Here is a 13,763-nt window from a genome sequence, read left to right as displayed (position 1 = left end):
GTCCGGGTTCGGGGCGGAGGCTGGGCTAAGGTGTCAGTAGTGAGGACGGGGCAGGTGGTCAGGCCAGAATATGTTCTGAAAGGACGGCCACCAGGGTTTACTAACTGGACCAGGAGTATGCTGTGCAAGAAAGAGGAACTGGGGCCCACACTGGGGCATAACAGGTAAAGTCACTGCCGCGGTATCCGCATCCCATAGGCGCACTGATTTGAGTCCTGGCTGCTCCACTTCCATTTCAGCTCTCTGCTGATGTGCTTGGAAAAACAGCAGAGCATGGCCCATGTACTAGGGCCACTGTATCCATGTAGGAGACCCAGCAGAAGCTCCAGGTTCTGGTCTGGCCTAGCTCCAGCCACTGCAGCCATCTGGGGAGTGAACCAGCAGATGGGAGATCTCTGTCTCTCCCTCTAACTAAATCTAGAAAAGAAAAAGAAAAAAAAAGAGCAAGAAAGAAAGAGGTGCTGAGGATGAGGCTGAGGTCTGGGGCATGCTGAACTAGAGGGATGGAACAACCATCTCTGGGGACAAGAAGGGCTGCGACCGCACCAAGTTCTACGAGGTAAGATCAGGACTTCAGCACTGGCTGCATTAAGTTTAAAACACCTGTCAGTCATCCAAACAGAGATATTCAGTAGGTGAGGTGCTTGGATTTATCACAATTCTGGCAAGTCAGGAAAAAGGTCTGGGCTAGAAATACACACTTGGAGTCATAGGCATACATATGATGTTTGAACTTGGAGATGGGATGAAACCAGCAGTGGACTGCATGAAGCCAAAGATGGCAGGGCAAGCCGTAAGACAGTCTGACCCCTGGAGGTCAGCAAGAAAAAAGAGCCACAACAAAGAAACAGAAGGAGCCAAGGGTGCTATGTCCTGGAAGCCAAGGAAAGGGGGACAAGGAAGAACCAAAAAGTGAACCTAGAAAACCAAACTCGCAGCAGAAAGGGTGAGTCATAAAAGCTGAGCAGCTGCTCCTGGGAATGACTGTTCAGAAATACAGGCCTCGCCTGGACTGGTCTCTAAGACGTGTCCCCTTACAATGGAGATTCTAAGTGGATGGGCCTAAAAGAAAAGTCACTTCCAGGAGGCATCTTCATTATAAAAAGTCAATTACTCTTCACATGACTTGCCCCATGTGAAGAGACAGACAGGTCTGGGCCTTATAACTGGCAAGGCCTTAAAGCCCACCTGATTATTATCAAGCCCCTTCTGTCACTTTCTATTTGCCTATCAAAGGGAAAACAGCACCTTTTAAACAGCACCTTTCTTAGGTCTTTAATAATGACTCTGTCCTTTGTTCTAGACCCTGTCTAGCCCATTTTGGGGCCTCATTCGTTTGTAATCATACCCTCTACTTTTTTTTTTTTTTTTTTTTTTTTTTTTTGGACAGGCAGAGTAGACAGTGAGAGAGAGAGAGAGAGAGACAGAGAGAAAGGTCTTCCTTTACTGTTGGTTCACCATCCAATGGGCGCTGCAGCCGGCGTGCTGCAGCCGGCGCACTGCGCTGATCCAAAGCCAGGAACCAGGTGCTTCCTCCTGGTCTCCCATGCAGGTGCAGGGCCCAAGGACTTGGGCCATCCTCCACTGCACTCCCAGGCCACAGCAGAGAGTTGGACTGGAAAAGGAGCAACCGGGACAGATTCCGGCGCCCCGACCGGGACTAGAACCCAGTGTGGGCAGAGGATTAGCCTATTGAGCCGCAGCATCGGCCCATACCCTCTACTCTTACATCAATCGCTCTACTCCTGTCCAGTGTGTATTGGTGGTCCTCTCCCCATCACTTAACGTTGTATGATTATGCAGAATTTTTTCTATAGACAAACCCCTCCACCCACAAGAGTGGGTTTTTTCCCAGTTTTGATTGGGATCAGCTTTGCAGCCTCCCTCTCCTCAGCAGTGATCTCAGGAACAGCTTTAGGCCACAACATTATCACAATCATTATCTCAATCAACTCCAAAAACAACTCCAACAGTTACAAGAGGAGGTCACTATGTCCATTAAGACCTCAGCTGATGCCATCTGAGGTCTCCAAAGCCATATCACCTAATAGGCATGGTACTATAGACAGAATAACCTTACCAGTGTTGTTAACATGTTAACCAACCAGGCCAGGTAAAACCACATCCATCATACAGTCTTCACTAGGGTCGAGAGACCCACTCATTTCCTCTCCTCTAGGAAATCCTCTTATCACTTGGTTAATGCAACTCCTAGGACCACTGGCTGCTATTCTCACCCTGGCTTTTATACTATCTTGTCTGTTTAAGTGTTTACAGGAGGTGATAATGGAAGGAACCAGAGCCTTCACCAACCAGTCGGTCAACCAAATGCTGCTACAGGGATATATACTCGGCTCCTCACCCTGGAGATCGTGGCTTGAGACATCACCCCATGCCAGCGGATAGTAACTGGTTGCCCCATGTCAGCTCTAAAAGATGGGTCATCATCCCTCCACCCCTCCTAGACTTTTGGGTTTGATGTAATTCTACACAATACTTCCTTTATAAAAAACAAACGGGAAGAATGTTAGTAAAATTGTGCCATCTTATCTGTGGTGCCATCTTGCACAGTAAGCTCCAGTCCTAAGCCCAGCCTACTCACTAGATGTCGGGTGAGCAAACGGCCCAACCACAAGCGTCAGCTCCACCCCCACCCTAATGGGATTCATTTCTCCAATTTCCCTACCGAATCACACAGGACCTGTTTCCCACACACATGCTCTCTTGACCTCTCTACTTTCACCCTCTCTTGCCCTCTCCCTCCAGCCTGTCGGATTTCTCCAACCTGACCATAAACTTTTTTTTAAAGTCAATTACAAAAAGATAAAATATCAAACCTCGCTTACAGAGTGAGTATGCATGTTCCATCTCAGATCATCACATACAATCTAATGAGTAACCAGGGGCAGGCCTTTGGTGTAGCAGTTAAGTTGTTGCTTGAGATGCCTGCATTCCATACTGGACTGCCAGGTTTGAGTTCCTACTCCACTTATGATCCAGCTCCCTGCTAATGCACCTGGGAAAGCAGAAGATGATGGCCCAAGTGCTTGGGTCCCAAATACCAGCATGGAAGACCTGGACTGAATTCTAGGCTCCTGACTTCAGCCTGGCCCAGCCATGGCTATTGTAGACATTTGGGGAGTAAACCAGCAGATGAAAAATTTATCTCCATCAGTCTCTTTGTCTCTCTGCTTTTCAAATAAAATGAAAAGGAAAAAATTTTAATTTAAATAATAAGTAAAGAGCTTGGAATGTTTAGCATAGGTATACGAATACTTCATTGTACTTCTGAGTCTCAAAGATGACAGATGCTGAAAAATTAGTTTCCTGCCTGTTGAAGTGAAATGGACACTATGAGAAACAGTGACTTGATCAGCCCTTATCCTGACTGTTGATGTACAACTTAATATTTTATCCCTTTTAGTATTTTTTTTGTTCTACTTAATACTATTGGTTGAACTCTGTAATTAGCACAAAATTATTCTTAGGTGTTGAAATTTAAGTGCAAAGTGATCTCTGTTAAATATAAGAGAGGAAGAAGATGCACAATTTGGGACAAGCTCAAGCTGACTTGCCCCAAATGGTAGAGTTAGAAACATGCCAGGGGATTCAAATCCAATCCCATCAAGGTGGCATGTACCAATGCCATCTCACTAGTCTAAGTGATCAATTTCAGTTCACAATTGATCACACTGATAGGTCTAAGAGTCAAAGGGATCACATAAACAAGACTAGTGTCTGCTAATACTAACTGATAGAATCAAAAAGGGAAAAAACAATCCAACATGGGAAGCGGGATACACAGCAGACTCATAGAATGGCGGATGTCCTAAACAGCAGTCTGGCCTCAGAATCAGCCCTTAAGGCATTCGGATCTGGCTGAAGAGCCCATGAGAGTATTTTAGGCATGGAAAGCCAAGACACTCTGGCAAAAAAAGGAAGGAAGGGAGGAAGGAAGGGAGAAAGGGAGGGAGGGAGGGAGAGAGGGAGGTAGGGAGGCAGGCAGGCAGGCCTAAATGAAAGATCTCTGTGAGATCCAGTGGAAAGAACAGGACATCAAAGAAGGAGGTACCTTTCTCTGAAGGGAGGAGAGAACTTCCAATTTGACTATGACCTTGTCTAAATAAGATCGGAGTCGGTGAACTCAAAAGGCTTCTATAGCCTTGGCAACTCATGACAAGAGCCTAGGGAGATTACTGATGCCATAAACAAGAGTGTCAAATTCTTAAGTCAACAACAGGAGTCACTGTGTACTTACTTCTCATGTGGGATCTGTCCTTACTGTGTTGTTCAATGTGAATTAATGCTATAACTAGTACTCAAACAGTATTTTACACTTTATGTTTCTGTGTGGGTCTAAACTGTTGAAATCTTTACTTAATATATACTAAATTGATCTTCTGTATATAAAGAGAATTGAAAATGAATATTGATGTGAATGGAATGGGAGAGGGAGCAGGAGATGGGAGGGTTGCGGGTGGGAGAGAAGTTATGGGGGGGAAAAGCCATTGTAGTCCATAAGCTGTACTTTGGAATTTTATATTAAATAAAAGTTTAAAAAAATTAGTTTCCTGGTTGATTAGCGATCCAGTTGTAACACAAACCTCATGCTCAAGGCCCAACTCCAATGCCAAGAAGTGTTTTCTAAACCACATTTCCAAATGGACATCATCTGTCTCTTTTGACTCCTCTGTAGCTCCTCTTTAAAACCACTCACTTGGCAATCACATAGTCTTAAAATTAATCCCAATTGTATGCTAGAACTGGGGTAGATGCTTTATCTGTTTTCTTTAGGACTCACAAGTCAGCAAAATTGGGTTTACCTCTGCTTGCAGATGAAAAAACTGATGCTCAGAGAGGATGACCAAGGTCATGCAACTAGTAAGGGACAAAAGCAAGACTGAAACCCAGATCTGTCTTACTTCTGAACCTTCATCTGGAAACCACTAGACAGTGTTACCTTGTGCTAATAATGATCAGTCACTATCTGTGACCTTGAGCAACCTATTGAACCTCTTTGTGCCTTAGTCTTTTCTCAACTTTGAAATAAGAATATATCTCAGATGTTGCATTGTTGTGAAGATTAAATAAGAGGATTTTGAAAATGCTTTATAATCTATATCCACCTTACCAATTACACTTAATAGGTTCCAAGCTCCTTCAGAGCAAGTTCTCATGTTTACAATAGCCAATACAGGGTTCAGTAGGAACAGATCATCACCAGTGAGTCTTTTGGAAGATGTGAGCCATCTAAGGAGGAAACTCGTATTCCATCCCCCGAGGTCTGGGTTAAGAATCCATAATCCCAACATTAAATTACAACAAAGTGACAAACTCGCACACCCACCAAAGGTAAGAGTTAAACAGCCTGCATGGCATTTAACTCTCTGGTGTTTCCTCTACAATGAGGCTTTCAGTATCCTAAGAGTTTGAAAAAGAAAATCCCAGGGGCTGGTGCTGTGGCATAACAGATAAAGCCACCGCCTGCAGTGCCAGCATCTCACATGGGCACCGGTTCAAGTCCTGGCTGCTCCTCTTCCCAACCAGCTCTCTGCTATGGTCTGGGAAAGCAGCTGAAGATGGCCCAAGCCCTTGGGCCCCTGCACCCATGTGGTAGTCCGGAAGAAGCTCCTGGATCCTGGCTTTGGATCGGCACAGCTCCGGTCGTTGTGACCAATTGGGGAGTGAACCAGCAGATGGAAGACCTCTCTGTCTATCTCCTTCTCTCTCTGTGTAACTCCGACTTTCAAATAAATAAATAACTCTTTAAAAAGAAAAAGAAAAAGAAAATTCCAAATGAGAAATGCCAATATTTTGTAAGACAATTTGCCTAGAAAGAGGAAGAGCAGAAAAAAGGCATTGTTTGTGAACACAGACCTCACTGTTCTGTGCACTATCTGATTTACTGCCTCCTGAATACATCTGTATCTGAATCATTATTTACTCCTCGCCCATCAAGAAATTTGATTATCTTAAGAAAAAGACTACAACACATTCATCAAATTTCCTTAGGCACACACTCATTTTCACTCCCAATAAGAGGTGGCATATCCAGGGAAGAGGTCCAACATGCTATTAAATAGGACTAGAGTAGTTTAGTGTTGCTACCAGGTAGGCACGGTAGAAGGAACCATGCCCTGCTGTTGACTGACATGTGATTCCTGGGAAATCCTCTACCAACTGTTAGTGATGGATCTGTTCCCAGTCTGTAAAATGAGGAATATTATTATTTATTTTGCCTCCTGCACAGGTTCACTGTAATGGTAAAATGAAGTAGTTTGTGTAAACTTAATTTACAAATTGTAAATATAACAAGATAATCACTTACCACTTGCCTTTTGGTACATGTCTGCTATTAGCAAAGCAGAGAGAGATACTGATTTCTCACTGTGTATTCAGTTTGCAGTGACAAAGAAAATTAAAAATAAATAATTTCTGCTCATCTTTGAGAAAGAACACAATAAATGTTTTCTTAACTACAAAAGCTGTGGAAGAGGTAGGTTGGTAAAGTTGATCCTCCCACAGTAGATTTATATTCCAACAAAAATTAGCCTCACATGGCTCAGACAGGGCTTCCTAAAAGCATGCAAATGGAATATCAGATCAGGATGTAGTCACTTACTATATGTGTGGCAGGACTCACATACTAGGTCATTTTACCTAGTACCTCAGAGAACGGAAAATGCCAAGTGGGAGTGGGCACTTAGCCTCGTGGTTACAATGTCCACATCCACTTTGCAGTGCCTGGTTTGATTCCTGGCTCTGGCTCCTCATTCCAGCTTCCTACCAATGCAGGCTCGAGGAAGCAGCAGTGACAGCTCAAGAATTGGGTTTCTGCTTCCCTTATGGGAGACCTGGATGAAGTGTGCAACTCCTGGCCCCAGTTCCAGCCAAGCACCAGCCACTGTGAACACTTGGGAAGTGAACCACTGGATGGGAGCTGTCTCTCAAATAAAAAAAAAAATTAAATGCCAACAGGCTCATAAATACTAAACCCTAGTCCTTCCCCATGTCTCCTTACTGGTCATCCCAGTTGATTTTATTAATTTTTAAAAAAGATTTATTTATTGAGAGGCGGGTTACAGACAAAGAGAGGGGGAGAGAGAGAAAGAGAGAGAGGTCTTCCTTTCTCTTGTTCATTCCCCAATGGCTGCAATGGCCGAAGCTGGGCTGATGCGAAGCCAGGATGCAATGAGCTTCTTCTGGGTCTCCCACATGAGTGCAGGAGCCCAAGCACTTGGGTCATCTTCCAGTGCTTTCCCCCCATCATCAGCAGAAAGCTAGATAGGAAAAGGAGCAGCTGAGACACAAACCAGTACCCATATGGGATGCCAGCACCGCAGCAGAGGTTTAACCTACTAAGCCACAGCACCGTCCCACCCCAGTTGATATTTTTTGAAGATTCATTTATTTATTTGAAAGATAGAGTGACAGGGCTGTGATGGGAGATCTTCCATCCACTGGTTCTTTTCCCAGATGGCCAAGGCTGGGTCAGGCCAAAGCCAGGAGCCTGGAACTCCATGCAGCAAGTGGCAGAGGCCCAAGTATTTGGGCCATCCTTGACTGCTTTCCCAGGTACATTAGCAGGGAGCTGGATCAGAAGTGGAGCAGCCAGGATTTGAATCAGTACTATAATATAGGATGCTGGTGTTGCAAGCAGTGGCTTAAACCCACTGTGCCGGCCCCTTTCCATGTTGCTTTCTCAACTCTCCTGGCAAAAAGAAAATAAGAACTGAGAAATCAAAATTATTCTTAGATACAGGATATGTCTACTGTCTCTTTATATTCCCTTGGCCTTTGGAAAATCTGAATTAAGCACAGCCACCCACTATGGCTTGATGATTTATACATATTTATTATTTATATATAACACATAATTTATATATTAATGTAATATATAATTTATATAATATATTTATATAAATATACACATATATATATCATATATATATATCCAAAAACTGCAATTGGTATACCAGCTGCCCATTTATATATTTACTAGCTCACCCTTTGTGAGCCTAGTAATTCTTTAATTGCTTTTACCAACTTTCACCAAATGTTCGAAAGTAGACTATAAACCAGAAAAAGTGCACATACGTAAACACACACAAGAAAAATATTCTGGTATCACTTTTGTTCATCATTTATCAGCTATGTTGAACTATGAACACAGCTTTAACTACAAAAGTTAAGAGACAGAGAGAGAGACAGAGAATGAGCACTACTGAGCAGATTTTGACAAGGCAAACACTCCAATCGCCCCTTCTGGTCTCAGTACAAAGAGGCTGAGTTTTGCCTTTGAAATAGAAATAAACAATATAAATTGCTTGAGTACTTGAGATCCTAATTTCCTATGAAACATGAGCTGCTTCCCTCATTTAGAACATACTTAACATTTCTCATATGTTCCTCTGGGTGGAACTCTTATTTCCCTAGAAGGGTCCTATAAGTAGATGTAATGCTGCTTTGTGTTGAAGCCAATGGCTTTTTTGCCAATTACCTAATTTCAACATCCTCTGTTGAAAAATAATTAAAATCACTGCATAGCTTTGTCCCTGATTAAAATTAGCAGGCCACTTCTAGAAAAAGTGATCTATTACATTGATGCAATTTGTTCCAAGATTTTAGCCTTCCTTAAAAAAAAAAAGAGAGAGAGAGAGAGATTATCATTATTTGCTTCATTTAGCAATCTGATGGATGTGCTAACTTTGTCCTTAGAGACCTTTAATTTCAAGAATCCACAAGGGAAATGTTTGGGGTCAGCTTCAATCTAACCTTGTTCTTCTAAGAAGTTTTCACATGTGGAATGAGAAATATCCACTACCCACAATGCCGGAGATGGGTACTCACCAAGTGAACGTAAGGCACAAAGTATCCAAAAAGTGCAATTGGTATTCCAGCTGCCCACACTGCATAAGCTGTCACCTTGAAGATGGCAAAATTGAAAATTTTTTTTGGAGGGCTGAACCTTCTCCTTGAAAAGAGGGAGAATCGGCTGCTTTCACTCTCTTTTTCTTTGGCACTGGGAACAAGAGGTCGGTAAGTGAAACCAGCCAGAAAGAGAACAAACATGAAGATGCAGAGGACCCTCAGTGTGTAAAAGAGGCCCAGTTTATCGATCAGAACCCTTAAAAGCAAGGGTAGCAAAATTGTGAAGACACTGCTGCCAGCAGTGACAATGCCATTCACCAGTCCAAGGCGCTTCTTGAAATAGTGTCCCAAAATGACCAAGGAAGGCTGGTATGCAAAGGAGCAGCCGCAGGCAAATATGATCCCATAGGTAAGGTACAGAGGCTCGATGGAACTGTATAAGGACAAAAAAGATGGAGAGTGGCTTTCATTATTTGTCTCCTGTGCTTAGTGGAATAAAAATTACATAGAGTACAAGTGGGTTTCAGTTCATCAATATACGTTCCACAAACAAAATAAATAAAAAAACAGAGGGGGGAACCATAATAAATCAAGAATGCAGCACTAAAATTATTTTAATTTAATGTCAAAGTGTGAGAAATGACCATTAAGGACATCAGTGATCCTCTTTCTCCTGCCATGGATTTCAGGTGAACCACACAGCACGGGGCAGGAACTGTGCTCTTCACAGCTCGGAAACAAAGGTTGGTGCCAGGGAGGGCCTCAGTGAGAGCAACAGTGATTAAACTGACAAACAAAAACCCTGGTCTCAAGAAAAGTTTCTAAGAAATTAGAGTTTAACTATGAGAAACCACTGCTTCCTGGAGTTTTCCCAGGTGCTGACTAAGCAATCTAGCACGAGAAAAACCTGCATGTGGTATTTTCTCCTGAAGGTTACGCACACAGGAACAGTTGTGCCTCACTTTTGCTGGCCTAAGGGCTGCAGACTAACCTTCGCCCTGTACTGCGCTGTTCCAAGAGTTGTGCAAGATAACAAGAAATCATATTCTGATTGCAGAAAGGCTGAATGAAGTGTGCTCATCATCAGCGATACTGTGTAAGCTTTAAAGTTATGTCGGTCTCAAAGTAATAATAGAGAATCAAAGAATTTTCCCACTTAACCAAAAACTTAACTGCACACCTCTTAGGAAAGCAAATGGTCCCATCATTACATTCTTTGAAACAATTTAGAGAGTAAAAGAAAACTTAAAATTTTTGAACAGCCCAATTCAGAAGGTTATTTATCAGCAGTAAAGGCAAATAATTTATTAGAAACTAACAGAGATAATGTTGGTTAATAATTACATTTTGGACAATAGTGCTAGTCTAGCAATATGTGGAGTAATCACAAGGAACCCTAGACTCTGATAAAACTCAGGCATGTTGGCAATGCCCTCTCTGAGCCGCCCATCTCTCTCTAATCCACAGCCAGCACTGACTGAACATCAGGTTCCAGTTACTTCTAGGTTTGACCAGATAAACCTCACACACCTTGCTCTGATCGCCTGCTATGCATCAGGTATTTGCTGGGGAAAAAAACTGAAATGTGGGTCTGCTTTCAAGTTACTCTTCAAGTTATTCTCCCTACAAAAACAAGACATCTATCCTAATACTAAGAATATAAAACAAAACATTTTCTGCATCAGTTCTCCGACATCAGTAGTGTTTCCAGATAACTGCAATTTATTTGTTTTTATTTAGAAATGTTAAGGGAAGATCAAAAACCTATTATACCTTTCTGTGCTTTCTTCAAAGGATATATTAAAAAAATCTTGAAACAGCATGATCATGCACATCAACTGCCACCCAGTCCTACCACCATGTTATAAGGCTATAAATCACCAAGGTTCTCCTGCACATGCTGGTAAGTGTTAGGCACAGGCAGGACTGGCACTGTGTCTCCCTGCAGAGTAGAGTGCAGGAGCGGAGTGCTGTCATGGCACGCTCCCTGCTCCGGTTGTGTTTCCACTTGCAAATGACCTAGGCTGTTGTAGTTGAACAACTGAAGAAGTGCCCTGCAAATCAGCAAGGCTATGGGGTAGAACCATGTGTACCTGAGGGGACCAGAGGTGCTGGAGAAGGAATTTACACCACACTGCCTCTTGCTCCAGTGCACCACTCCAAAACGTGGTGAGCCTTTGGCTAGCAGGTTAAAAACACAGAATTGAATAGAAAACACAAGAACATTACAAGTAGTAAGGTAAATCTGGTTTCATAGTCTCTTTGGGAGAGGGGAGTCAAAATCTGAGTCACAGCATAAAATACACTTCCTAAGTTTTTGCCTCAGTGGTTGAAAGTCTGAAAAACACCTCTTGTTATATGTATGTGTGTTTTGCTTACCAAAGTAAGGAAAAGGCTACACAGCTTTTCCACCTCTCAAGCCTCTCTCCAGACCACAGAATGAGTGTCACTACATTCACTCCAGGTACCAAAAGTGGTACCTGGAGGCCACCAGATCAAAGAAACTGTCTGATGAGGCATTTGTAGCACAATGTTGTATTGCTGGTAAGAAACAGCTACAAATAAATGATCTCAGAACCAACAGATTTGTATTGCAAATAAAATTTTTGTCTCAAAAAAATTTAATAAAAAGCATAAAAGTAAAGACAGAATATCTATTTTCTATCAAGAAATAAATATAATTTTCCAAAATCCAAATAGAAAAATTTAAGTTAGGTGAATCCGATAATGAAAGAAAGAGGGTCATTTTGGAGCTCAGGAAGAGCTGGGGTGCACCATCAAATGAGTGAAACCAAAGACTCTGTTTATTAAATCCCAAGTATTTAAAAAATGAGTAAAGGTGGAATAGGAAATGCCAACTATGACCCCCCCCCAACAACCTCAATAATGTTTTTCAACAAGAGCAGCATGAAGATAGCTAAGGAAGCGAAAGAAGCAGGAAAATGAAGATAAACCACTAACACAGAGACAGAGGGTGGAAACAACCTGCAGAGGTTTTCTTGTTAATGATCTCCTCTGAGCCAGGGCTCCGTATTAATCTAGTGCATCTCTAGTTGAGGACTGCTGTAATGACTCAGGAGAACGTGTGCGAGAGAGGTGTTCCATACAGGGCTATGCCCATCAGCACACTTGCAGCTAGTCCCTCCTCAGTATACCACATCTTTTCTTATAGACACAGGGAAAGTACACTGGCATTAAGTATTATTGTAAGGTGCATCTGACCATTTTGCCATGATGTTTGAAAATTTTAGGATTTTGTTTTAAGTACAAATTTCTCAACCTGAATTGGAACAAATAGCAGAATTTTTATCTTACGACTATAAATGTTTCATATCAAGCCTATAAACAGCCACTGTAAAACATCACTTATTGTATCACATTGGCCTCAGACTGAGCTGACCTAACACTAAGCCTACTGTTTTGATAACTCACTATTATAACCTGAATTTTTAGGATTTTTATGTGAGTACAAAATAAACAAAAGGAGAAACATTTTTCTTGGCTCTAGGAAGCACATATATCCTGACTGATGTAGAAATTAGTTAGCATTACTCTGGCCTCAGAGTCAGCCCTTAAGGCATTCGGATCTGGCTAAAAAGCCCATGAGAGTTTCTCAGGCATGGGAAGCCAAGACACTCTGACAAAAAATGACCTAAATGAAAGATCTCTGTGAGTGAGATCCCGGTGGAAAGAAGGGCCATCAAAAAAGGAGGTACCTTTCTCTGAAGGGAGGAGAGAACTTCTACTTTGATTATGGCCTTGTCTAAATAAGGTCGAAGTTTGTGAACTCAAGAGACTTCCATAGCCTTGGCAGCTCATGACAAGAGCCTTGGGTGATTACTGACATCATAAATAAGAGTGTCAATTGTTAAATCAACAACAGGAGTCACTGTGCACTTGCTCACCATATAGGACCTCTGTCCCTAATGTGTTGTACTGTGAAAATTAACGGTAAAACTAGTCTTCAAACAGTACTTTATACACTGTGTGTCTGTGTGGGTGCAATCTGTTGAAATCTTTACTTAGTATATACTAAGTTGATCTTCTTTATATAAAGATAATTAAAAGTGAATCTTAATGAAGAATGGAATGGGAGAGGGAGTAGGAGATGGGATAGTTTGTGGGTGGAAGGGTGGTTATGGGAGGGAAAACTGCTATAATCTAAAAGTTGTACTTTCAAAATTTATATTTATTAAATAAAAGTTTTCTATAAAAAAAAAAAAGAAGTTAGCATTGCAAGCAAATACTCAAATCCTCAAGCTGATTTGCTGCTATGGGCAACAGTGCCCTCCAGAAGTGCTGCTTCAAGTTTTAAGCAACTTGCAGGCTCTATTCTTAAAAGGAGTAAAATTTCTGAAAGGAAAACAAGAAGGTGTCTAACAGTTCTTGAAAAGCAACACAAAGAAACCAAGTCCTTACCTTACAAAAGAACTAGACATGAGCCCAATGAACCCAACGGCAGCACCCACGACGGCTGTTTTCCGACAACCGAATATGTCTGTGAAGACACTGACGATAGGGCAGCAAAAGAAAATCATCCCCATGGAGAGAGATCCTACCCATGCTGTAAAAGAGAGGGAAAAAGGACATGGTAAATGATATTTGTGCTTGTTCTGCAGAATACACAAAGTCTTAGTACTCAATTCCTTAGCAAGGTAAGTAAACCCATATACTATGCAAATGATCATTTCTTCATTTTTTAAACATTTATTTATTGGAAAGGCAGAGTAACAGGGTAAGTGGGAGACAGCAAAAGAGACAGAGAGAAAAAGAGACAGAGATTTCTATCCACTGGTTCACTCCACAGGCTGGTGTCAGGAGACTGAAACTCCATCTGGTTCTTCCATATGAGTGGCAAGGATCCAAGCATTTGGGCCATCTTCCATTGCTTT

General features: G+C 42.0%; 1 protein-coding gene across 2 annotated transcripts in view; it reads right to left on the bottom strand.

Annotated features, from left to right (window-relative positions):
• The window catches only part of SLC16A10 (solute carrier family 16 member 10), a 161,018-nt gene that overhangs the window by 47,443 nt on the left and 99,812 nt on the right, over positions 1 to 13,763 (bottom strand). For both annotated transcript variants that reach the window (XM_062186607.1, XM_062186606.1), the window contains exons 2-3: positions 13,291 to 13,435; positions 8,851 to 9,304 (exon numbers count right to left, since the gene is read on the bottom strand). In XM_062186607.1, the coding sequence (XP_062042591.1) occupies positions 8,851 to 9,304; positions 13,291 to 13,435 (599 nt within the window). The remainder of the gene's footprint in view (positions 1 to 8,850; positions 9,305 to 13,290; positions 13,436 to 13,763) is intronic.

The sequence above is a fragment of the Lepus europaeus genome, chromosome 3 (assembly GCF_033115175.1).
Source record: "Lepus europaeus isolate LE1 chromosome 3, mLepTim1.pri, whole genome shotgun sequence".
NCBI classification, from domain to species: domain Eukaryota; kingdom Metazoa; phylum Chordata; class Mammalia; order Lagomorpha; family Leporidae; genus Lepus; species Lepus europaeus.
Note: the sequence above shows the minus strand (reverse complement) of the source record. Positions and strands in the feature narration are given on the sequence as shown.